The following is a 27,959-nucleotide window of genomic DNA, read 5'->3' as shown; positions in this document are numbered from 1 at the left end:
TTGAGCACGTACGTTAAAAAATGGGCTCAAGGCCTTAGTGAATCGCGTCCCCGGCCTCACTTTTTAACGTACGTGCTTTTTTTGAACATCGAACGCAAACCCATTGAGCTTAGTGCATAGCCCCCTCTGTCTGTAAACTCCCAAGTCCCTGCTTTTGGAGAAGATTTGAATGTTTGGAAGAACTGGAGAAACAGTTCATCACCTGGGTTTGAACAGCACAGATTCTGATTTTTTTATTTTATTTTACATAGTTATGTCACTATGTTTTCACTTGTTGTTTTATAACAAAAATGTGTACATAATTTTCACTTTATTTATAGCCATATGCTTGTCACTATATGACACCAGCATATTTGAGGTTGCTACCAGAATTAATCACTTTAAAGTTATACCTAGAATTATATATTTTACACTTTGGTGAGAGTGCCATTTTCGAACTGTTTCTGTGTGTTTCAATGAAAATACAAAAGCATATAAATCATTGTTACATAGAAAAAATGTAGTGGTGATTTAAGAGTGAATCTAAAAATATATATTTCAGATACTGGAGGTGCAGGATTTTAATACACACATTTCTGTTCCAATCCCTTCTAGGACCACTCATACTCCATGCGATTGTGACTAGTGCACACAGGGCCATATTTACTGGAGTCAGGAAGGAGTTTATTTTTCCTCTTATGAGATATCATTGGATGATATGTCACTTGGGTTTTTTGTTTGCCTTCTCTGGATCAATATACTGTTAGTATAGATATAGGATAAAATCTGTCGTATAAATTTAGCATAGGTTGAACTTGATGCATGCATGTCTTTTTTCAACCTCGTCTACTATGTAATTATGTATGTAACAATGCCATTAGACACATTCTCATCTCAGAAGACATTTTATAGCCTGTTCACTTGAAATTATGTAAGGTGTATTAAGGCATAGCACTGTTTAATAAATATGGCCTTATCTCCCTGTTGTATCCCAGAATTTACTTGAACTTGTCACAAATATGCTGTTTTACTTTCCTGGTATAATATTATACGTTAAAAAAAAACTAATCTGAAACATCTGTGCAATATTTTCATTACTAAATCTACTTAACTGGTGCAACCAAGTTTCCTGTCATTATATTTTTTTTATTTGTTTTAACACTTATGAAACATTACAATTAGCTGTTTTGCCATTAAACTAATTCTAAAATAGTAATTTCAAGTTCCGTTATTTTGCCTTAGTGCATAAAGCCAGTCTCCATCAATGAATTTAGCACTGCTCATGACAGAGACTAATTTGGAGAGTGGGTAAAGTAAAAGCCAGAGGACATTACTCTAATAATATGCTTGACAGATTGCTTCTCTAATTTTTGTTGTTTTCCTTTTTCTTTGCAGCAACTAAACCCACCGACTGTGAGGAGGCGTAGACCTATGCAGATTAGCATCAAATATAAGAAACAGGATTAACATCTTTTTTTCTTTCAACTCCAGTGCAAAATATCTGCAATACTGATAGTTTGATACATTCTCGGCAATGCTCGGTCAATCTCTGCTACAGTATGCTAACATGAACAAAAATAGTACTGTACATCAGTTAAAATGAAAATTTAAAGTCTGGAAGAAGAGAAAGAATTAGTCCTTGGTGTAAAATAGAACAAACAAAGCTTAATTTAGAGACATTTGAAAAAAATGGCCATTTAATGATAACCCAAGAGGGAACTAAGTTTTAGTCATAAACCAAAATCTAGGAGTCAAATGCCCATAACGTGTAATTTCCTACTGTATCTTTCAACCTTTCAAATGTTACAAAGAATATTAACATGCCGGACTTGGAAATCCAACACTAGGAATGTTGTTATTAAAAGGACTAGGAGCATAATTTACAATATATGTGTACTACTGATTATTTATTAGGGTACATTTACATAGTTACATAGTAAGAATGGGATGGCGGTGCACAGCATGAAAATCAGACCTGGACTGCCAATGTTAATTAAAAAAAACTTTAATGGCACATGAACAGGAGAAGAGAAACACTCTAAGGCTCATCCTATAGTAGGTGCGTGCGCGAGTGCACGTGACGCACGCTTTTTGTCTGTATGCTGTGAGCGAAGGTACTGTGTGTGTGTATGTGTGTGTGTATGTGTGTGTATAGATTGTGTGAGTTAATAACGTATTAAATAATATTTTTAAAATAAAAAACATGTTGCACAATAAAAATAATTTTTATTTATTCAACTTTGACACATACAAAATACACACACACACATATAAATGTAGTGGTGTTCCACTGCCCCCCCCCCCCCACCCCCTGTACCTCTGCTGCGGGGGGTGGTGGTGGGGGCTGTGCAGGGAGCGTTCCGGAGGTTCTGCGGTGGACCGATAGTACAGGGTGCCGCCATGTTGTGTCTCGCACATGCCAGTATCAATGTGCGATGGGAGGCCCTGAGGAAGTTTGCGCATGCGTAGTGAATAGCGCACGAAGGCTGGCCAAGAGAAGAGAGGCTCTGAACTGGGACTACAATTCCCATGAGCCTCAGCAGGGACGCATGATGCCGGAGAGCGAATAGGAGAGGATTGTGAGCAGGCAGGAAAGGGAAGCGTGGGGGAGAGACCACGCTAGCAGTGCGCCCCGGGGAAGCAAAGGGAGGGGAGGTGTGTGTTGCAGGGGGTCAGTGACCCACCTTCATAGGCCAGAGATTTCCCTTAGGCCCCAGTGCAGACCCTGAGTCACCACCAGCTTGTGGTACTGCAGGGAATAGCCATAAATAGGGACAGCATACCCTTTACTGTACTAGCAGACAGGGACACAGTATTCTTTCTGCGCTGCTGTGCGGTCAGTGGTTTGGGAGCATGCTGCTGAAGACAAGCAACTACTCGTAGGAGACTATGCTGGATCGGCGGATCCTTTGCGAAGCTCAATTACCGACTGCGGACGCGGTCGGAAGTTATTATAAATAAGTGCACCAACACCGGTACCTGCAGGTGCTGATCCCGCCTGGGGGGGGGGTTCTTTGTGGACTCTGGGTTGAGTGACCAAGGGACTGGTCCAGTACATTGGACACGGTGTGGGGTACATGCGGTAGTGGGATAAGTGGGACATTGCTCCAGTTGAAGTGTGGCAAGGCTACAGGTGTCTGATTGCTAAGTATCAGCTATTATGCACTGTGTTATATGTGTGATATGTGTATGTTTAGGTTTTGCATTCATTTACTAGTAAAAAGTTACAACGTTGTTGCTTATTATCATTATTCTTGCCTAGGGGCATCTTACTTATTGGGGATCCTGGGTAAGTGGAGGCGCTGCCAAGTACATATTGTTACCCCAGGCTCCCAGTTAGCGGAGGCCCAGATCTCGCTGAGCCAGCAGGTATATACAGCATTAGTAGTCTTTCTATATCAGCAGGAAAGAGGGCTACACATACATACACACATACACACACATACATACATTTCAGCAGCGTTAGCGGCTCGAAATCTTTCTTTTCCCTGTCTTCCCCCCTGTCGGCCGGCTCCACGCTCACTGCCGTGTGCGCGCACCATTATAGAAAGGCTGACTAAGCACAGCCAATTATAGGTACCACATGCGCGCACGGCGGAGCGCGCGCAGCCACTATATAACAGCTGTAACGCATTTTGCACCTGCTACGGTGCTTTGTCAAAGAGTAGTTACATAGTTACATAGTAGAGGAGGCTGAAAAAAAGACATATGTCCATCAAGTCCAACCTATGCTAAATTTAGACCACAGACACTTATCCTATATTTGTATTTACAGTATTTTGATCCAGAAGAAGGCAAACAAAATCCCCAGTGAAATATCATCTAATGATATCTGAGAAAGGAAAAAATAATTCTTGACACCAAGTACAGTGGCAGCTGCCTTTATCCTCGTGCGGCCGTATCCACGCAACTTTCAAAACCGTAGGCAGATGCAGTATTTGATGCGGTATGTTCCGGTATTTTAGCCGCGGCCGCCTTTATCCTAGTGCATTGTAGTAGCGCTGTCTCGGCATGAATGCGGCATGAACGCGGTGAAGTACGTGGTATTCAGAAAAAATACCCAAACAAAATCGGAGATGTTGGAGAATAAAAGGGGCCGTGATAAGTATTACTCCCTGGATCAACATCCTTCCCATGTTTACTTATTTGGTATATCTCTGTATATCTTTCTAAAAAGATGTCCAACCTTTTTTTGAAGATATCTATTGTATCTGCCATCACAGTCTCCATGGGTAATGAATTCCACATTTGAACTGCCCTTACTGTAAAGAACCCATTCCTCCAACCTTAATCTATGACCCTGTTTCATTTGTACTGCCCTTTGGATGAATAGTTCTTTTGAAAGCTCCTTGTACAGTCCTCAAATATATTTGAATATAGTTATCATATCCCCTCTTACACACCTCTTTTCCAATGTAAACAAATCTAAATCAGTTAGCTTCTCCTCATGTCAAATTTCCCATCCCCTTTATTAATGTGGTGGCTTTCGCTGCACTTTTTCTAGTTCCATAATGTCTTTTTTATGGACTGGGGAAAAAACTGTACTCCATATTCAAGGTGTGGATTTACTAATGCTTTATAGAGGGGCAAATTATGCTTACTTCCCTACCATCCATTTCCATTTATTGTAATATGCTAGTTAAGGTGATTAATAATGGGCAAATAATCTATTATCCCTATCTGGATAATAGTTATTTTGCACATTATTGTACTGTAGGTGTTGGGGGGGGGGGGAGGGGGAGGGGGTGTATGTATTGAATGTATAGGCCAGGTTTATTTTTTTTACATTCAGGGTTTGTTCCGTGGTTCTGCGTGAGACCTCTGGAGACCACCTGCGGTCTCCTCGGGTATCTCACGGGTATCAGGCTGGTGGTTCCACGGGTGGCCTCACATCAGTGGGGGCACTGCGGACCCGTAGTCTGCGGGGATGAAGCAGTGGTCCCACATCCGTGGGGGCACCGCAGACCCATAGGTGCGGTAATGAAGCGGTGGTCCCACATCCGTGAGGGCACCGCGGAACCATAGGTGCGGGGATGAAGCGGTGGTCCAACATCCGTGGGGGCACCGCGGACCCATAGTGAGCACTCGTGAGTTCCCCAGACCCCTGTGGGAACCACCCAAGGCCCCGCAGACACCTGTGGGTCTGACCCGGGGCTCCCAGACATCCGCGGGCCTACCGTGGGGACCCAATTGTGGTCCACAGTGACCCAAGGAGACAACCTGGGGGCCATAGCGCTTGGCGGGACACACCAACAGGCCTCCAGAACCTGTTTGAAACAAGCTGCTGGTACCCTGTAGGTCTGTCAGATGCCCCCCCAGCCCACCGGGGACTCGCGTGGTGCTGTGTTATGAACCCTGTTTGTAAAAGGATAAATCATGTATTTATGGGGGGGCAGATGGGGGGGTAATGTATTTAATAAATAGAATGATGCTTATTGTGGGGCTGTGTATTTTTTTTATTGTGGGTACTGGGGGGGGGGTATTTTCCCCAACGGTATGTGGGTAGGCCTCTCTTGTGGGTAGTGGGTGAGGGTGGTTAGGCTTCATGGGTGGGGGGGTTAGAGTGGGAGGGTATGTAGGCGTTCCGAGTGGTGGCTGAGGGTGGGTTAACCCCTTAATGACTGTAGCGGTTAATAACCGCTATGGTGATTAAGGGGTTAGGGGACATTACTTTGGATGTTTTTATTCTTGTGTCTGTTTTGCAGCAGCAGAGGAGGCATGGGCAGGATGAAGGTGAGGATGGCCTTCATCGTGGCAGCCGGACATGGGTGAGTACTATATGTATTTAATGTCTTGATTGGTGTTTATGTATTTCAAATAGGCACAATCACTATTATCCATTTGTGGATAATAGTAATTGTGCCCATTACTATACTGTATGTGTTAAGGGGGGGGATTATTTCTTTATAAGTATGTATGTGTTTTGACATTAATTTGGGGGGGGGCACATAATTGGTACTGCAGGCCTGCGGGTAACACCCGAGGGCCCCCGCCGGCCTATAGTATCATTGATGTGCATATATGTGTATGTTAGGGGTTGTTGGGGTTATATATATATATATACAGTGTTCAACAAACCTATACATTTGCTCGCGAGTGGATTTAAAACCCGGGCGAGTAAATATTGGTCCAAGCAGCACATGTTTGGTACTAGGTGGCGAGTAGATTTTTTTGTGTGGCGATTAGATTTTTTTGTGATTTGTCAACCACTGTATATATTATATATATATTTATATTCATTTATTTATTTATATTCATTTATTTATTTATTTATTTATTTAGAGATATTTATTTATTTATTTCGTGTGGGGCTGCTGTGTGTGAGTATTTTTAATTGTGGGTAGCGGGTGTGGGTGAAGGGGGTATATGCCCCAACGGTGGTTGTTTAGGGCTTGCGGGTGGGTAGCGGGTGGCCTTAACCCCTTCATGACCGTAGCGGTATTAACTGCTACGGCCGTGAAGGGGTTAAGTGCACCCGCAACCCCCCCGCAAGCCCTAAACAAACAACAAGGGCCAAATACCCCCTTCACCCACCCCCGCTACCCACAATAAAACTGGCACGGTGGGTTAACCCCTTCATTGCCTTAGCGGTTAGCCGCTAAGGTAATGATGTGGGCTGTACATGCCTTTTTCCTGCCTCGGAAGCATGCCGGGGGCCTCCGGTGCTGGTATTAATGGGTATCAGCTCTGGAGACCCCCGGCACCAATTCCAGGCAGGAAAAAGGGCTGTTTTTTTCTAAGTGTCGCCTTTGCCGATGCTTCTCCTCCACCAAGTTGCCAACTTTAGTTGGCGGGCTGCATTGCCGAAAAACTCTCCATTCTGGAGTGCCGATCAGCAGCGAAAAGCTGATCGGGGCTACCTGAATTCCACCGAGTTCAAAAAGTCCCGATAAGTGGCTTGCTGCCGATAAGTTTTTATAGGGAACAAAATTTGCAGATAATTCCCACTTATCGGTGCTTACTGAATCGGGAGGGCAAAAAATTCCGAAAAAAGCCTTATTGGCGCTTACTGCATAGAGCCCATAGAGTTAGAAGTGGTCTTTGACTTTTCAACTTCAGACCAATTTTTTGTGTCAAGCCACTTGCTCTCTAAGGATACAGTACATCATTCACTGGTAAACATTACACTTTTTAAATGCAAGTGAAAGAGTCTGACATGAACTTCGGCCATCAGCCAATTTTCGTGCCTCAGGTTATCTCAAATTATAGTCTTCAATAGGCAACTTCAATCATAAACTTTTACTTATGACTAGAAAATTGAAGTGTACTGATTAAAGAATTCCTCAAGACATGCTAGTTACTTAATAACAAATTGCAATTGATTATGATGTGGCACTGACTTTACAAAGCATATTGATGAGGGGAATAAAGCAGTTAGGCGTGATGGTGATAATTCAACAAAGTGCAGGTGTTTATTTGCAGTTGATTGCCTTGAGTATAACAACTGTGTTTAAGTGAATGACCATTGTTACATTATAATCAAAAGGGAATTGTATATATATATATATATATATATATATATATATATATATATATATATATATATATACAATTCCCTTTTGATTATAATATATATATGTAGAGGTATCAGTACCGTGTTAGCCGAGCTTCAATAATCAAAAAATAAATAGATGATACCGTTCTGTGGCTAACGAAATGCTTTTATTTGTGCGAGCTTTCGAGATACACTGATCTCTTCTTCCGGCGATGTTACAATGAATGAAGCAAGGATAACTTAAAAACAGTGTCTCTTGGAATGTTATCTGTGCTTGTCCTTCCCCCAGTGTGGATGTGTTTTATGGCTAGAGGTGTCAAAGGGTAACTGAAAGCAAGTGAAGAAAGAGTGTGTATGTGTATCAGTGTGAATAAAAATGAATGGAGAACCCACAGTATAAACAGTGCTCTACACAAGGTGTGTGTGGAGTGAGAGGGATATAAATGGTGTGGGTGGGTGTGGAAATGTGAGAGTTTGTAGCACAACTAAAAGTGTGTGTGGATACTATGTGGTCCCTATTGGTGTATATGGATGGAAAAATAAGGAGTATTAGTATGTGTGAGAGACAGCTGTGTGTGCATACATATAGCACAGTATGTACAGACATGGCCTTTAGCGCTCATGGGAAGAGAGTTCGCTAGTGTCAGTAATGACTCATAAAGTTTCGATCTCTGTTTAGGCCACTGCTAAGTGTCCCGAACAGTTGCATAAATTTGTATTCATGCAACCGTCTCTCTTTCGGGGTTTTAAGATTACCTTTGAGTATGGCAACCCTCAGATCGTTCATCTTATGGCCAGAGTCAGAGAAATGTTCGCCAACAGGACTGTCTCTTGTTCCGCGTGTGATGCTGTGGCGATGCAGGTTCATTCTCTTGTTTAGCCCCTGTCCTGTCTCACCTATGTAGTAGCAGCCCCCTGGGCATTTCATGCACATGATGAGGTACACGACATTGCTGGAGGAACAGGTGAACCCTCCTCTGATTTTGTATTCCCGATTCTTGTGTGGTATTTGTATTGTGTCCGCTGTATAGAGCATTGCGCAGGTTTTGAATCTTGGGTCCTGGCATGGTTTTGTCCCGCTTTCAGTTGTACTGCTGAATACTTTACTCCTCACCATAATATTCTTGAGATTATGGGGTTGTCTGTATGATAATAAGGGTGCTTCAGGGAAGACCTGTTGCAGTCTTGTATCTTCCTGGAGGATGGGTTGTAGTTTCCTGGCGATCTTGCGTAGGGCTCCTAGGTGTGGGTTATATGTGACCACCAAAGGAACCCTGTCGCTTGTCTCCTTCTGTTTGTATTCAAGGAGATCACTTCTTGGTATTCTGGTGGCTTTGTGAATTTGCTGGTCTACAATTCTGTGGTTATATCCACGGTTTATAAATTCTGATCTCAAGGCTTTAATCCGCTGGCCTCTGTCTGCTGTGTCGGAGCATATCCGGTTGTATCGTATGGCTTGACTGTAGATGGTTGCATGTTTGGTGTGTGTCGGGTGGAAGCTGTTGTCCCTCAAATAGCTGGCTCTGTCTGTAGGTTTGCGGTATACAGAAGTCTGTAGTTGGTTGTTCTTTATAGTAATGGTGGTGTCTAGAAAATGTACTTCATCCGGGGAATGGGTGAGTTTGAGGTTGATGGTCGGGTGGAAAGTATTGAAGTTGTCATAGAACTGTAGGAGGTCCTGTTCGCCAGAGGTCCAAATCAGGAGGATGTCATCGATGTAGCGAAGGTATGTAAGGGGTTTCAAGTGACAGGTGGACAGAAAGTCACTTTCCAGTTTTGCGCAGAACAGATTGGCATACTGTGGCGCCATCCGAGTACCCATAGCGGTCCCGGTTGTCTGGAGGTATGTGTCATTTCCAAATGTGAAGTAGTTATGGGTCAGAATAAATTCAATGCATTTAGTCACTGTCTCTGTGAGTGGCTCCTGCGATCCCAGAAAGTATCTGCAGGCTGAAATCCCATCCTCGTGGGGGATGTTTGTATAAAGTGACTCTACATCCATAGTTGCTAGTAGTGTTCCTGTAGGGAGGGGGCCAATGGCATTCAGTTTGTTTAGCAGGTCGGTGGTATCCTGGATATAGCTGGGTGTGTTCCTGACAAGTGGTTTTAGAATGCCTAAAACCACTTGTCAGGAACACACCCAGCTATATCCAGGATACCACCGACCTGCTAAACAAACTGAATGCCATTGGCCCCCTCCCTACAGGAACACTACTAGCAACTATGGATGTAGAGTCACTTTATACAAACATCCCCCACGAGGATGGGATTTTAGCCTGCAGATACTTTCTGGGATCGCAGGAGCCACTCACAGAGACAGTGACTAAATGCATTGAATTTATTCTGACCCATAACTACTTCACATTTGGAAATGACACATACCTCCAGACAACCGGGACCGCTATGGGTACTCGGATGGCGCCACAGTATGCCAATCTGTTCTGCGCAAAACTGGAAAGTGACTTTCTGTCCACCTGTCACTTGAAACCCCTTACATACCTTCGCTACATCGATGACATCCTCCTGATTTGGACCTCTGGCGAACAGGACCTCCTACAGTTCTATGACAACTACAATACTTTCCACCCGACCATCAACCTCAAACTCACCCATTCCCCGGATGAAGTACATTTTCTAGACACCACCATTACTATAAAGAACAACCAACTACAGACTTCTGTATACCGCAAACCTACAGACAGAGCCAGCTATTTGAGGGACAACAGCTTCCACCCGACACACACCAAACATGCAACCATCTACAGTCAAGCCATACGATACAACCGGATATGCTCGGACACAGTAGACAGAGACCAGCGGATTAAAGCCTTGAGATCAGACTTTATAAACCGTGGACATAACCACAGAATTGTAGACCAGCAAATTCACAAAGCCACCAGAATACCAAGAAGTGATCTCCTTGAATACAAACAGAAGGAGACAAGCGACAGGGTTCCTTTGGTGGTCACATATAACCCACACCTAGGAGCCCTACGCAAGATCACCAGGAAACTACAACCCATCCTCCAGGAAGATACAAGACTGCAACAGGTCTTCCCTGAAGCACCCTTATTATCATACAGACAACCCCATAATCTCAAGAATATTATGGTGAGGAGTAAAGTATTCAGCAGTACAACTGAAAGCGGGACAAAACCATGCCAGGACCCAAGATGCAAAACCTGCGCAATGCTCTACACAGCGGACACAATACAAATACCACACAAGAATCGGGAATACAAAATCAGAGGAGGGTTCACCTGTTCCTCCAGCAATGTCGTGTACCTCATCATGTGCATGAAATGCCCAGGGGCCTGCTACTACATAGGTGAGACAGGACAGGGGCTAAACAAGAGAATGAACCTGCATCGCCACAGCATCACACGCGGAACAAGAGACAGTCCTGTTGGCGAACATTTCTCTGACTCTGGCCATAAGATGAACGATCTGAGGGTTGCCATACTCAAAGGTAATCTTAAAACCCCGAAAGAGAGACGGTTGCATGAATACAAATTTATGCAACTGTTCGGGACACTTAGCAGTGGCCTAAACAGAGATCGAAACTTTATGAGTCATTACTGACACTAGCGAACTCTCTTCCCATGAGCGCTAAAGGCCATGTCTGTACATACTGTGCTATATGTATGCACACACAGCTGTCTCTCACACATACTAATACTCCTTATTTTTCCATCCATATACACCAATAGGGACCACATAGTATCCACACACACTTTTAGTTGTGCTACAAACTCTCACATTTCCACACCCACCCACACCATTTATATCCCTCTCACTCCACACACACCTTGTGTAGAGCACTGTTTATACTGTGGGTTCTCCATTCATTTTTATTCACACTGATACATATACACACTCTTTCTTCACTTGCTTTCAGTTACCCTTTGACACCTCTAGCCATAAAACACATCCACACCGGGGGAAGGACAAGCACAGATAACATTCCAAGAGACACTGTTTTTAAGTTATCCTTGCTTCATTCATTGTAACATCGCCGGAAGAAGAGATCAGTGTATCTCGAAAGCTCGCACAAATAAAAGCATTTCGTTAGCCACAGAACGGTATCATCTACTGCTGCGACACACTTTATTCGAGCAAATACCCAGTATGTACCTGGCAGATACCTGGAATGCGCCGCTCCTCACCTCAGACAAGCCCCGTTGCGTTTTCCTTCCCAGCCATGGTTCATGCCTGGCTGACGGGTGGCTGAACTGTTAAATGATAATGATTAGGATTTAATAGGCTGCAATGCTTCGCGTGTCTACCAGATGGCATAAATTCATGAATTGTAATGCAGTATATATATATATATATATATATATATATATATACTGCATTACAATTCATGAATTTATGCCATCTGGTAGACACGCGAAGCATTGCAGCCTATTAAATCCTAAGTATATATATATACTGTGCAGTATTGCAGCCAGCGGGAATAAAATGCTTCAATCCCTGCCTGGAAAATAACGCAATGCACTCGGGCAGAAAACAGTCACAAACCTCAATACACCCGAGTATACCCGAATTCGTGGGACTAGCCGAGCTCGAATAATGTGTGTCGCCAGTGTATTTATTTTTTGATTATATATATATATATATATATATATATATATATATATATATATATATATATATATATATATATATATATATATAATTATATATATATATATATATATATTTTGATGCCCAAACCACGGTGTAGCATTTTTTAGTCCCAGATTAAGGCAGGAAATATAGTTTTTCTCTAGATAGTATATTATTTATCCCTGTAAATAAACACCAACAGGCCCAAGGTCCCTTTAAGTCAAAACGAATTCATAAAATAAACTCCTACTCCTCTTTGGAGACTAATGACACATAAAGCTTTAACCCTTACTACCCGGATGGACGGCTAAGATGATTACCACCCCAAACAGGTACTATTATGACTGAACATATAAAGTCTCTGTACACAGCAATAAAGGGTTTCGCTTATCTGTTAGTCCAGGATTTGGAGCAGACGTCCCCGCTTCAGCACGGTCTCGTGTCCTTCCTTCCTAGGGGAGTTAAGCCCCACGAGAGCTCAGAGAATCTCTCCTCTGTAAGTCCAATGTTAAGGAAAGGACATCCCCGTTTCAGCACGGTCTCTCATCCTTCCTTTTTCTTCCTGGGATTAACAACCCAGTCAATCCCAGCAGGCTCCGCGACCACCGTCCAGCGGGCCTAGGGGGCTGTGCCAGCTTCCACAGCTGGGGAGAACTCTTCTCTGTCCCCTTCTCGCTGGGACAACTGTCAGTCTCTCTGTGTATAGTCACTTCCGGACTTTAAAAACTCTATCAGCAATCAGGAGTTCAGCTCTATTAATTTGCAGCTGCTGCTGGCTTTTCAAGGGAGATTAACTCTCTGTGCGTTGGAAAGGTCTCATAGCTGCCCTATTCCAGCACCTAGATGACAGTGATTGTATCACATACCCCTCCCCCCAGCGAAACATTGTCCTGTGAAGCAGCCCGTGCACTATTCCCGTGCACCAGCCTCTTTGTCAGAGATGTTGACATCCATCTCTTCTTTTTTCTTGCATTCCATTTGAAGAGTCTTTCCCTTGGGCAAGTACAAGGCCTTCTGGGCCTGCACTGATACTTCGCTAACTTCTTGTCTTTCACGTGTTTGATTTTAGTGTTGAAGCTCAGCTTTTGGCATGATACTTTTTGGGAAAATTCCTGATCATCCTGCAGTCGGTTGGCTCTCTCTGCCAGCTCAGCCCGGACTCTATCCCGCTCTGTGACCTTGATCTGCAATCCTGAAGATGCCTCTCTGTCTTCTTCCTTTTGTGCTAAAAGTCTTCCTTACCCTGGAGAAGAGCCTTGACCTCGTTGTCAGCTGACTGCGTTCACTCACTAGTGACTGTTTGGCCTTCTCTTGTGAAGACAGTAACTCCGCTTTAGTGGTGATGGCTTTTGGACCTTTCTCCTTCCGTGTACCTTCAGCGTTTGAGACAAGAGACCGGTCATTTACCACAAGTTCTGTGTTTGGTTCCACACCATTTAACTTCAGTACTTCAACTTGGGCGGGATTCTCAATAACCCCAAGTGCACCCCATGGCGCCTCTCTGTTTCTCCATCTCTTGCTCCAGTTTCTGGGCCTTCTCCCATTCCCTCTCATACAGAGTCAACTGGCATCTAAGCTCCACCTCCAGTGATGCTCTGGTGACATGCAGCGTGGCCTTCAGCTCCTCATACTGCTCTGCGGGGACACACTGGTTATCAGCCATTCTGGTAGCACTTGTACTTGGTTAGCAGTCTGGACACTTGCTTCCTGTAGAACTCGCTGCTTTTCCTCGGTGTCCGTCTGTTTCTCCTTGGCCTCCTGCAGACTCATGGGCTGACATTGCACCTGGCTGTGCAGTAGGGGTGTTGCTTGTGTGCTCTGCTCCAGGAAGCATGTTCTTCTTGCAGCCTTCTTTCTGCACTCCAAAATTTTCTTGTGTAAATTCTCTCTTTACCTTACCTAGCTCTGCTTTAAGGGCGCAAGCCTCTTGCTGAGAAACTTCTAACTCTGTGATGACATCTTGAACATCTTTCTGGGACATCTCTTAGTACAGTTTCCAGTCAGTACTTGTTTTCTCTGATTCCGCTCGGCTGGTTGTATCTGGCGGTAGCGGTAGCCTTTTCATCCCAAGGCTGGTCGTCATTACTGTGACGAGTGCGCCAAATGCTCTGGGCTGTAGCTCATCTCTGGTCTTTTCTGACCCACACCTTCCTGAAGACCCGGAGTAAACATTTTCTGGAGCTTCTGCTGAAAATGGTGACTGTCAGTTTCGCAAGGCCCTAGAGGAGTCCTCCTTGTATAGGCAAAGGTGCACCTCGTGTTGCCTCGTTGCTCTTCATTTACAGTCTGATGCAGTGATAGTGCTATCTGCTGTACTAACAACGCCGTAGTTTCAGTTTGTGAGTGTAAATTCTCATCCTGGGATTTTGACAGTTCATTTTGCGTCTTTGCCATCTATTGCAAACTCTGCTTTGGGGCAGCAACACTTTCTGCTTGGCTCTGCTGTAACATTGCAGTATTCTCCATCTATGATTTTGTCCATTGTTGCAACTTCTGCTTTAAGGTAGCAGTACTTTCTGTTTTTCTACGCTGAAGCGTGATCAAAAATGTCTCCATTTTTCACTTTCCCTGTGTATCCAGTTAGCACTGGTCATACACAGTGGGACAGACTTTACATGCCGAATTTGTTTTTACACTACAGTTGAGCGGCCATTTTAAATCCCCGCATTTATTTTCAAACGCAGAGTTTCCGCTGCTCAGTGCCTTTTGGACTGCTCACATTAAACTCCACCAATTGTGAGGCCCACACCACGTTGTAGCATCTTTTAGTCCCAGATTAAGGCAGGAAACTTAGTTTTTCTCTAGATGGATAAATAATATACTAACAGGCCCAATGTCCCTTTAAGGCAGGTGAAGGAAAGTTGGAGCACAACTGTAGACAGTGAAAAAAGAGAAACTGCAAGAGAGTGTGTCCCATAAAAAGAAAATATTTAATGAATCAAGGCATCAGGTACAAAAACGAGCCCACGGGCCCCCACCAACGCGTTTCGAGCGGTACGCTCTTTTTCAAGGTGCACACCTGAGGAGGAACATCACAGAAGACCATACAGATGTGAGTAACATTACTCTTGCACACCTTCTTATTTGTCCACATCGATGCATATATGTCTAGACACTAGCCAGTGGGAGTTGTTACTAATCTCATAGTGGAACTCCATCCAGCTATTCCATTAACGGTGGAATTAGGTGTTGTTCATTATGTGACTATAGGTCTGTTTATCTAAGTGATACTCCAAGGACTTACACAGTGAGGATTTATTCTATTCAGGCTTGCATAAGCTAATGATCTGTGTTTGAGCACCATACAGCTTTCTTTCTTCAATGTCCCTTTAAATCAAAACAAAATCATAAAATAAACTCCTACTCCTCTTAGGAGACTAACGACACATAAAGCTTTAACCCTTACTACCCGGATGGACGGTTAAGCTGATTATCACCTCAAACAGGTACTATTATGACTGAACATATAAAGTCTCTGTACACAGCAATAAAGGTTTTAGCTTATCTGTTTGTCCAGGGCTTGGAGCAGACGTCCCCGTTTCAGCACGGTCTCGCATCCTTCCTTCCTAGGGGAGCTCAGCTCGAAGAGAGCTCAGAGAATTTTTCCTCTGTAAATCCAATGTTAAGGAAAGGACATCCCCGCTTCTGCACGGTCTCTATCCTTCTTCTTCCTGGGATTAACAACCCAGGCAGTCCCAGCAGGCTCTGCGACCACCGTCCAGCTGGCCTAGGGGGCTGTGCCAGCTTCCACAGCGGGGGAGAATTCTTCTCTGTTCCCTTCTCTCTTGGACAACAGTCAGTCTCTCTTTGTATAGTCACTTCCTGACTTTAAAAACGCTATCAGCAATCAGGAGTTCAGCCTGCTCAATTAGTTGCAGCTGCTGCTGGTTTTTCAAGGGAGATTAACTCTGTGCATTGGAAAGGTCCCATAGCTGCCCTATTCCAGCACCTAGAGGACAGTGATGGTATCATTATATATCAGAACAACATCTGCAACTGTGACAACCAATTTATTTCAATCCTACTGCTAACAATTTGAGTAATCAGATACATTAACCCACTTCCTTGTCAATAGTACCATTAATACATTATTTTACACAATGACAAATATAGCACATTCTATTTCACTAGAAATAGGAAAGCTGTGGCACAACAAAATAAATAAAACTGATTTCAATTTGTCATAGTACTGCAGTGGTCATGCTGTGGAGGGTCCATGCTTCTGGATCGGAGCCACTGCAGCGATAATCCTATGGCACAAGGGCAGTCCCAAGGCTTGCCCTGGTGCTGAAAACAGTAAGTCTTGCTACATCTGTATAAAGTAGCCTCCATACACAGCATTCCCTGTTTTATTTGAGTGATAGAACACTAAAGATTCTTTGGAGCACTGCAATCTAAGGCCGTGATTATACCAAAATTGGTCCGCGGCATCGCACGCAGCTCAAAAACAAATTGCAGCAACCCAATTAAAGCTAACCTTCCCTGCGCGCTGCGCATACCACCTGGAACTGCAGGGCGGCAGACTGGAGAGCAGACATGAGATTTTGTTTTGAGCAGGCGATGGCCGCATCACATGAACGGTTCAACCAAAGAGGGTGAACCGCTCATGGCCACGCCTCTGCCACGCCTCCTGTCTCTCCTGACTTCAGTTCACTTGCCGCTTTGCTGGATTGCAGCGATGACGTCACCAAATTGCGCTGCCGTCCAGTCGGAGCTAGTATAATCGTAGCCTAAGACAGCGGTCTTAAGACAGAATCGTAGCATAAAATAAGGGGGGGGCGCGGTGGTTACAGAGGCCCTGCGCTCTTCCCCGCGGCATTTAATTAAATGCCGGGGGAGGCGTGAGGCCTCTGTAACTCCCTTATCTGCTGCCAGCTGGGTCTTCAGTGACGCATCGCCATGGCAACGTGCATCAAATGACGCAGTGGGGTCACGGGACGTGACATCACATGACCCGCAACGTCATTTGATGCCGAGCCATCGTTGCGGCTCCCAGGAAGGGGGCCGCAGCTCAAAAGTTTGCACATGGCTGGCCTAAGAAAGAATATACGTGCAGTTTGAATGTCGGTGCTCCCAAGACCCCACAGCAGTACTGCTACTATTGTTGATACATCATGCCTGATGAAGGAGTGGGCAATTTAGATTTAATTAAATGACAAAAATGTATTTATTTTCCATAATAAATTGACTTTTGTACTGTAATCACCACCAAAATGTTGATCCATTATGGCAAATAAATGCTGTACTTAATTAAATCAGATGTGCACACTCCTTCTACCAAAACAATAGACACTTGCTCTATTGGGCTCAACCTTGTGAGCCACCATAGCCATTCAGCTTTGGCACCTCATTCGGAATTGCCGGCTCTACACCAACACAGCTGGACAGATTGCTCCGGAGATACGTGGTAACAGGAGGGCACCTCTGCAAAAACCTGCTGTATTGAGATGAAGACCAGGAGCCACAGGGAGCGTACAAACCCGTAGGCGTGAGCCTGATTCACCCCAAGGACTGCAAGAAATCCCACGCATTGCATTCGGAGGATCCAAGCGTCAATATAAAGATAGGACAAACTGATACCAGTGTGCTGGAAAGCAAAATATTCAACTGCCTGATTTTAAAGAACAGTTTGTGAGTGTAAAGTCGCATTTAATTTTTTAAATTTCAATAAATGTTATTATGCCATGTATCTTCTTATATCTTCCTAATAAGATGCAGCAGATAATTATACACCTTGAAAGGCTGTGAAATGAAGTATAGTGTTCACTAACTATCTTCATCATAGAAGAAGCAACTACAGCCAAAGTTAAGTGTACCCTACTTATGTTATGATTAACTCCTGCACCCAACTGTGCTTACACCATATGTTTCCTCTCTTTTATGTAATTTGTTTAGTCCACGTGCTTACAGACGTCCGCCTTTCTCTCTGTTACAGTTACTTTTGGGAGGGATGTGGAAATCCCTCCTCTTAGGACTTCGGCAAAATCCATTTATCCAGGACTATCCACATTTGGAGGTTTTTGAATTTGTACTTTATTTTATCGCACAACACATTCACATCTATCTGTAATACAAAGGGTTTTTTTGTATTTATACTGGTTATATTTATACCAATTAATTATAGTGTTAGTGCTTTCTTTTTCTTTTTAAACTTGCTCTATTGGGACCTAGAAATAGGCACATAGGTCAAACTGTAGAGGACAGATGCTGTAATTTACAGAATGAGACAATATTTTACATTCTCTTTACAGGTCTGGAAATGTGTGATATTATTCTGAGTATTGTTTTAAAGTACAATGTGACAGTTTCTAAAAGAATTACTTCTTCTTTGAGTATTTAGCATACACTAGATTCCCTAATATGACTATATATTCTGAGCTGACAGCATTTACCCAGTCCTGTTTTACCGATTTAGGCTAGGATTATTGTCCGCGCTGGCACACATGCACATGTGCTCATCGCATCGCGGGCGCCTCTTGCCCAAGCAATGTATGAATTCAGCTGGAAGTGATGGGGAGGTGTGGTGGACGCGTCATGGACTGGTTCAGCCCAAGGACAGCTCATGTGAAGCGGCCGTGACACAGCCATCGCTTGAAAAAACAAAAAATATTGGGGGTCATGCACTAAGCTCCGCTAAGTCGTTTTTAGAGCGCAAAGTGCTCTTAGAATGTGATGTTACGCTGAACACGATGCAATAAGCATCTAAAACTGACTTTTTTCAGGACATTTTTCTAAGTCCAACTTTGCTCGTTCGTTACCCTGTTTGCGTTAAATTCTGCCCTTAAGCGGGATGCACTAAGCTACGTAACCTTAGCGTACGCGAAAGTTGCGTTCAACAGAACACGTCAGTTCAAGGTAGACGCAAAAAAAGCTGGACTTTGAAAAATTTCTTGCTTTACATTTTTGCATGCGCAACACCCATACAACAGGCCGGCGAGTGTCCCTGGCTGACCCCGTGGGGGTCCCCGAGGGAGGCCGGGGGTCGAACGAGTGTCCCCAGCTGACCCCACGGCCATCCCCGGTCCCCGCGGGAGTCCCGGGGTACCCGCGGGCCAGCGGTACCATTGTTGTGCCTACAAAAATACTAAACATTATGTCTAACTAAATACACCCCCTAACACATACAGTACAATAATGTTAGACAATGGAGAAAAGAACCCCAGTAGAGCACTCATACACTGTGTTGAGATGATGGTGTCAATTTAAAACTAAACTTTATTAGATACTCTGTATCACTACGCTTAGTTACCTAAGAGATATGATAGTCCCTAGGTAGGTAGTCATTATTGAAGTGTTGCTTGAGTACACTAGCCCCCAGCCACCTCTGTTAGGGAAGCCTGGGGGAAAGCTAGAATGAGGGATTATAAATACTATTCTTATATGGAATGCCAAATTATATACTTGTAGTGCATTGGTGCAATAGTATTGAAATTACACTGCTAATGGTGGGTTGATTGCACAGCCTGTGGTTAGCAATAGAGTGTCATTTCAATCTTGATACGATAATGCATCTATGTTACCTTAGGGTTAAATGAACAGTGTGAAATACTGCCCCAAGGATATACATCAACTGTAGCTCTAGGTCTTATTGTTAGGACCTGTAGCTCTAGCTGGTATTGCACGATATAGTTATAATATATTGTGCTGCACTTCTAAAACCTGTTGTTATCTGCAGTAGGTGATAGACTTAATAGAACACCGTATAGACAAATGGTGGCAGTTGCTATATAGTCTGCCCCAGACCTGAGGGTGTGCTATTTATCCATATAAGATTGTAGACTGACTTAATCAGTAGATGAAAATAAACATAATCTCTGACATAGAGCACCATGTGTATACTGGTTGCTATACCTGGAAGTCCGTAAATGGGAGTTACTATGCAGAGTGTAGTGATGTAAGGCACCAGAATGGTATATAAGGTGTAGTAACAATTTTGCTCACCAAGTGTAGAACATGAGCTGTACCTTACTAGCCCTGATTAGAGCTACTCTGCTGTAACAGTAAATGGTAGTGAGCAACAGGACAGGTAAGAATACTCTACAGCTGCTGTATAGCTTGTCAGTAAAGATATATATAATCCCTAGAAAGGAGGCTCCCTTAGACCATCGGATAATACAGGAGTGTAAACTGTGCAGGAGCTGAGTCTCAGCGCTGCCTGCTCTGTCATTAAGCCTGAATAGCAGCGTCTGTATCAGAGGGCTCAGTGCCTGAACCTAAATGAAGAGTTCTGCCGACGTGCACGTTTTGCTAGTAGTGCTTAATCATGTCCAGTGTGGAGGCGTAATTACAGTACAATAATGTGCAAAATGACTATTATCCAGATATGGATAATTGATTATTTGCCCATTATTAAACACTGCATTAGCATACCTAAATAAAGTAAATAAAAACAGTAGCCAGCTAATCCAATGAATACAAGCAGTAACAACATCAACAATGAATTAATTAAACCATTAACCAATGAAACCAATTAATTCCTAAACCAACTCAAAATGAATAGTAACATTAACCAATCAAACCAATGAATTACTACAACATTAATGAATGTAAACATTAAAACACAAAGAAATAAATTCAAACAATATCTGAAATAACCATAAAACGCATTAGCTAACATAATACAACATTAACTACAAACAAACACCAATCGCAAACATTTTATTACCATTAAGCAGGAAAAAAACAAACAATCACATCTACATAAGAAATTGAAATTAAAAAAACGAACAGCAACACCAAGCCACAAATGCCCCCCAAATATTGTCATAATAATGTATTCATCTGTACTCTAAAATGGTACAGATTAATATATTATCAGTCAATGTGCCTCCCCCAAAAAATCAAAAAACACATCCAATGAAGAAACCTGTAAAAAGAGACATTTCCAAACATTCAATATATTACTTGCCATTAGAAGCGGTGGCCCTGCGACTCCCGGGGTAACAGGAAGCTCACGTACCTTGAAGGCCTCCAACAGCATCCGATGCCATCCGCCATGAAGATCCGGATCAGGTACCCAAATCTTCTTTTTTCTTTCTTTAATCACCTTCTTCTATCTTCATCTGTCACCATTTCTTGATCTTCTTTATCTTCTATCTTCATCTGTCAATCCAAAAAAACCCCATGGTAAATCCCAACCGATGTTGTCTCGTCGTCTTCTTGGGCTCAAATGAGGCGTCACGGCCTTAAATAGGGCATGTGACGTCACATTTAGCCTCAAAATGGTTAACAGCCACCTGATTGGCTGTTCAAACCATGTTCCGACTTTAATTTTTTTTTTTTACATGACGTCACTTAAAGGGAATGATGCCAGCCAATCAGAATAGCTGTGCTTCATTTGCCTTGCACCCCATAATGGGGCCTGTATCTCCTGAAGTAGGGGGTCCTCGGACCTGAAACCAATGCTGTTCAGCTCCGGAGACCCCCTGCTCATGAACACTATTATTCAAATGTATTTATTTAGTGTGCGATCGCCTGTAACAGCCTTGCATGGAGATGGCAAATCTCCATGCAAATGTTACATGCGGCTTTTTTTTTCTATCAGCTAGCATACGTGAAGTTTAAGAACGCTGTGGGTGTCGTGAGCACGTACGTTAAAAAATGGGCTCAAGGCCTTAGTGAATCGCGTTCCCGGCCTCACTTTTTAACGGACGTGCTTTTATTGAACATCAGAACGCAAACCCATTGAGCTTAGTGCATAGCCCCCATTGTCTTTTAAAAATGTGGTCACGCCATCAAGCTCCTCCATGTGCGCGCACTATGGGCGGTCTCGTAGGGATTCTGCAATTTGTTTTTGCTGCACGCGTGAGGACACCATCACACGGACTAGAATCTTACAAAACTCTGTGTAAAATACATGATATAAGTATATTGAAATTAAACAATATATATTTATTTTATTCAATGCACTGTATGTATAATTGTATTTATACAACGACAACAATTTACGCTGCACTTTACAAAATGACAATACAAGGTAAATAAATGACAAACATTGAGGTGCAAAATTCAACAGGTAAATTACAACATAAGGCAAACATAGACCCTGACCCAAAGAGCTTACAATCTAACTGTTTAACTCTCTTTGCTGTTCGGTCACATTTTTAATATTTCCTTGTAATTTGATTCCAGGCACAATTATACTGGCCTTTATGAACCTCTCACTCATAGGAGGGATATAGCAATGTCTTACAGACCAATGTAACAATGAAAGCACTACAGTGAGAGGACTCAAGCTGTCTTCTCCTTAGAGGACACTCTAATGCGGGTAAAAGCAATTCTGTGGCATTTGTGGTAAACTAATAAATGCACTGGCTTTAGATATTTTCACAAACTGAGTTTTTAATTAACCGCATGTATCTCACCTAGAGATAGCTGCCAAAGAAGCAAAACAGGAACACCACACCCCTTCAGAAGAATGTCAGGTATGAACAAAGAGACCTCTACCTTTTCTCTTTCCCTACCTCTGAAAAAAACCATAGAGGATTTATTGTTTAAACAAGATTTTTTTTTTTTTTTGCTGCAGATTATAGAAATGTACAATTAGCTTCAATGTGTGTGATCCTTTAGTCTAAGAAATGGAATGCACCATTATTATATTGTCTCATACTGTATAAGGCATTTGTACACTGGTTATCTATCTAGCTCCTGTTAAATTCCGACAACCATTTGTTTAAAAGTGCACTTGAACTTGTATGTATACATATTGTATCAATTATGGTTTTGCAAATACTGCAAGACCAAAACAAAACAAAAGTAAAGATGAGTTATTAGCTGTAAACCTCAGTTGTTGACTGGTGAAATAGATACAGCTAACCATGGAATCTTAATGCAGTGACTAAACCCTCACCACGTTGTGCCATTTCATTTTTTTCAGTAAAGTGACCATTTGGAATGTCCTTAACAGGCTTTTTAAAGCTATTCAGATTGTGCAGCATTTAGCACGTACAAAGGAAAATATTGAAATTCCACATTGCCAGTAACAAACCGATGTGTTTAGCAAAATGTAACACTGAGGTAGTTAGTGAACTTTTACTCCATGAAGCACATTTTGTGTAGTTTATTATAGTTTTACATTTTGAAACATGATATTAAAATTAAATCATACAAAAGACAAATAAGAAACACAAGCATATGATTAAAGAAAGATATTCTTACAAATCAATATTATACTGGAGGTATCTCAAAACATACTGTAGTTAACTTAGAGGCAAGAGGCTTATTATAACAAGGGCTGTGATGTTTGCCCTAGTGCAAAACAAAATATGTTAAACTTTCATACAGCTGTAGCAGACATTATTATCCCCGTTAATGCGAGTTAACACAAGTTAATGCGTTAAATAACATGTGTATTATCTCCTTAACATTGCTTTCAATAGCACAACCGTTAAATAACACGCCAGCATTAACACAATGTAAAACATCCCACCACCTGAGTGTCTTATAAATTCTAATAAAATGGACATCAGTGCTTAAAACGGTCATTTGAGTAATTTATACACTAGCTTCTACACCTCAGGTTCTTATTGCTTTTATTTAGACAATACAGTGCAGTTGAACATCTCTGAACATTCTTCAATTCCTTCTCACAGTGCTTAAAAATGTGGCAATATCATGTGCAAAGGGCTATTTACAGTATATAAACCAAATTGTGTATGTATATATGTTCAGTATGTAAATACGTTTATATGTATAAACTTCCTATTCTGTTACATAACTAAGCATATTACATTGCTTGCAGGCAGTTATTGTTCTATTTATACACAATTTGAAAAAGGTAACATTTTAATGGTGAACAAAATGTTTGGGAGAGTTATGATAATCTAACTATCTAATGTATTTTGGTAATAAGACAGGTTGCCAGTCCTCATAAGTACAGGGAAATTATGTTAAGTTATTTTTGCCCTGTTCTTTGTAAAGTAATTGTTAAGCCACCTATAGTCAAATGGGTAAACATAATTAGCTGATGTGCTTGAACCCAGGGTCCCCAATGCAATGGAAAACATTTCAATCATTAAGAAACTGAACAGAAGTTAACAGAAGTTTTCTGCTTCAGTGTGGACATGTAATAGAGCAGTTGAAATTACTGTCAAAACGTAAATACATCATTATATTTAATAATTAGCTACTGACAGGATATTCTGTTATATAAATTGTTGCTTATACTGTACATCTCACAATCTGAGGATATTGGCAATAGAATCCTGAATAATTAATAGTGTATTCTACCACTTGACACAACAGATCCAAAATGTACTGTTGAATTAGTATGGGAATATTGATGGCCCACTTTAAACAAAGAATACTGTACATCTCTATACTTTTAGTAAGAGTAAAACACGAGACAAGGATCAAGAAAATGTATGCAACTCATATTGGCTTAATCCACCCAATGTATGAATTGAAGTATACAGTAGGTGTGGATTTGCAGTGTTGCTTTTAATTAACTCCCAGAGGCATTTTTATTGCGTGTTTCTGAGAGTTATCATATGAAGCTACTTTGCATCTATTTTGTCTCACCTTACAAAGTAATATGAGAGGGCTGGCAGCAAGAGGAAGCATCTATTATAATTGAAAGCATATCATTCGCAATGTACCTCACTTTTCAGTGTAAAAAAAAAACAAGAATGTGTTTCATGGTATAAAGCACACATTTGGCACAAGGAATAAAATAAAAAGCAACTGTACTTTATGCTGCACTGTTGAGGATCTTGATGCATACAGTAGATTATTAAGCTGGCACTAAGAAGTCCATAGGTGTTTGATAAACAGGTATGTTTAGACAGGTTTCTGTACTGATTCCTCAGCACCTTAACAGGTTCATACAAAATCATTGGGACTGGTAAAATCCCTATAACTGAAATCCGAGGAGTGTAGAATGGATCAGCTTTACAAAAGATGTGGGGGGGAGGGCCGATTTTAGCTGGAGGCTGCAGAGCTCCCTACCATGTGATATAATCAATGCAAAAAAAAAAAAAACATAGACAATTACTATATATCTAAATTACAAAATAAAATTCCGTCTTACCGTTAGAGCTGAGAACTTCTGTGCATGGATAACCGGCCCCCAAAAGAGGATCAGCAGAAGAAAGTTGAGCTTAGCACAATGCAGCATCCTGATCTGGAGCTATACACTAGCAATTTTAGGGATTTCCTTAAGGATTAAGATCAGTACTTGCTTCAACCCTTTTAGTTCTTTCCCCCCTTCTTGGTAGATGTTTCTGTGCTCTGCGGTCTCAGACAGTCACCAGCTGGTATCGTGTGCGGGCTGTTGCCTTGTCTCCAACAAACCCTTCCCTGCTGTCACTTTTCAGAAGAGTCTGTTCAGCTTCTTGAAATAAAGCAGTGTCAGTTTACTTTCTTAATACATTCCTATTTCCTTTATTGTTTTCCTTGAAAGTCTCACACTTGCTGATCTGACAGATGTACTGTTCTGAAGCGTAAACTGGGACTTTCAGATCTCACTCTGCCTCTGTCTCCAGTCCCTCCCTCTATTCTGGCTGCTCTCTTATCTGATGCTGGCTATCTCTTTCTAATGTTGTTGGTTTTTATTCCCCTTCCTTTAGGAGATCTGTCATCTGATGATTGTTTCTTGCCAAAGAGAATTAAAGGAAAAACTGCCTAAAGCCTCCCTGACTGCAGGCAATAAGCTCAGTGTGTCTTTCCTTCACAAGTGAGGTGTAGCTGGAACTCTGGAAGTCACTTAACAACTGACCAGATGATGAGAAAACCTCCTCACTCTCTCCTCTCTCTTGTTCCAGGATCTTTTTGACTGAGTCCAGCCTCCAGAGTTTCTCCTCCCAGACCTGCTGATCCTGTGTTGATTGATTAACCCCCTTACACTTAATTCTAAGAAAAAAACCCACTAGTTTCCAGATTGTTTAAAACTTGTAAAAAATATATAAAATCTTATTTTTATCGAATATTGTTGACCTTTCCCAAAAAAGTGGTAGCTGCAGAATACCGATTAAAAAATAAATAAAAATAATAATAATATAAATAAATAAAAACCTTAAATGCATATTATTGTACCTTTTAAAATAATAAACAAGTACTAAAATGTAATGTTTGGCACTGGGTTTAAGCCTTGTATAATCTCGCAAAGGACAAAAATTGATAGAAATAATAATGTTATTGCTACATAAGCACAATATTAAGGAGCAAGATTACTTGTATGCACTGCATTTGCTTTACCTATACTAGTGCATATTCAACCATATAAACCAATAAATGTGAAACATAAGCAGTTGTATTTTAGAAATATAACACATTTTATAAAGTCGTGCCTCTTCCACTTGTACCTTGACATGTGCGAACTGGAGCCAGTACATTATTTACTTTTTGGATTTTTTTTTAACACCAACTTTCGCAACTGTCACACCATATAAGGCAGCACATTGTTGGTTTAACTTTGGATACTTCTTGTAGGAAGTAATCAAATTGTGCTCTATTGTATGTATGTATAAATATGCATACATATACATACGTATATATACATATATACATACATTCAGCATATTTTACACATTTGCATGCGAAACTATACAGTATGTCTAATTTTCAGAGAGAATGAGTATATAGGGTGATGATATTAAACTAGTAAGTGGTGGTTCATAGTTGGCACTGGATCTTGGTCATGAATTAATTGGAGTGTTGTACATAGTTGTAGAAAAGAGGTTTTCCTAAGTAGAAGAGAGTGCCTTTCATGCATGCTTGTGTAAAAAAACAAAACAAAAAAACGCTTGTAACTGCCATCTTCAGCTGCTTATTATAATTATTTTTAAAAAGTCAGAGTTTTTGGGCCGCATTTTAAACATTATGATAATTTAGGAAACGTGTGACTGTCAGATTTAACATACTGACAAAACAGTGCTGCCACTAGTTTGTATCCAATACAATATGCTAAAATCTCTATACCTATGAGTAAAAGTCTAAACTCAATTACTTTCTCTAACTTGAGAGGTACATCTGTCACTTCTATTGTCAGTGTAAAAAAAATCTGCATGACAAGTTCATCATCTTTTGTTTTTGAGATATATTTTTTATGTTTGTGAGTACAAATAGTTCCATAATGTTACATAGCAATCCCTGAAGTTATGTGCCCATTTTCATCATCATTACAGCATAGAAGACAGCATTCACAGCATCACCCCAATCATGTTCCCGTTAATGATATCTCTTTCAAGTATATTGCCACCATTGCTATCTTGTGGCTGTCACATTTCTTTGGCATATGAAAGGAATGTCATGTGTAATATCTGGATTGGTTACTGTACTTTCTTTTCCCCACCTTGCAAATGCCTCCCAAAGCGAATTAACCATTATGTCTACCATACATTTAGAAAGCTCTTCACACACCTGTTTTTTTTAAAAATCTGAATCTCATAGTCTGTAAGAGTCAGGCAGTGATGGTGGGGTGAATATTACTGATGCTGGTGTACTGATGTTATCACTAGATTGTATTAATATTGTACTATATTTTGAAATGTGATGTCATGACAGCTGTACAATGATGATTATGAGGGCAGGGTAATACTGTATGTTAATGATGCAGTTGCACAGGTACAGTAAGTTCTTTATTTTTTTTTATATAAAACACTGAAGATACTTGATAATCACAAATTCTGGATGGTGGAAAATTACAGCTGCACTATGCATGGATTAAATCCTTGAAGCAGATGTACGAAAATCTGAGTTGTCTACTCAAATTATGACAGATTATAAATTTGCTCATCATCAGCAATCCCTGTAGCAGTCCTTTCTACCCCTCTGCAGACAAAAAAAAATTCCATTAATCACCTTTTTAACTTTTCTGCCATGAACTCTAACAGTATCCTTATGTATATAGTTACTGTACCTTTTAGATTATACTGTA

General features: G+C 41.6%; 1 protein-coding gene across 2 annotated transcripts in view; it reads right to left on the bottom strand.

The window, feature by feature from the left end:
- The window catches only part of SMOC2 (SPARC related modular calcium binding 2), a 438,788-nt gene extending 412,950 nt beyond the window's left edge, over nucleotides 1–25,838 (bottom strand). For both annotated transcript variants that reach the window (XM_075596923.1, XM_075596922.1), the window contains exon 1: nucleotides 25,113–25,838. In XM_075596923.1, the coding sequence (XP_075453038.1) occupies nucleotides 25,113–25,199 (87 nt within the window). In that variant the 5' untranslated portion in view covers nucleotides 25,200–25,838. The remainder of the gene's footprint in view (nucleotides 1–25,112) is intronic.
- Between the last annotated feature and the right edge of the window lie 2,121 nt (nucleotides 25,839–27,959).

The sequence above is a fragment of the Ascaphus truei genome, chromosome 4 (genome assembly GCF_040206685.1).
Source record: "Ascaphus truei isolate aAscTru1 chromosome 4, aAscTru1.hap1, whole genome shotgun sequence".
Taxonomy (NCBI): Eukaryota; Metazoa; Chordata; class Amphibia; order Anura; family Ascaphidae; genus Ascaphus; species Ascaphus truei.
This window is presented reverse-complemented; position numbering and strand designations above follow the sequence as displayed.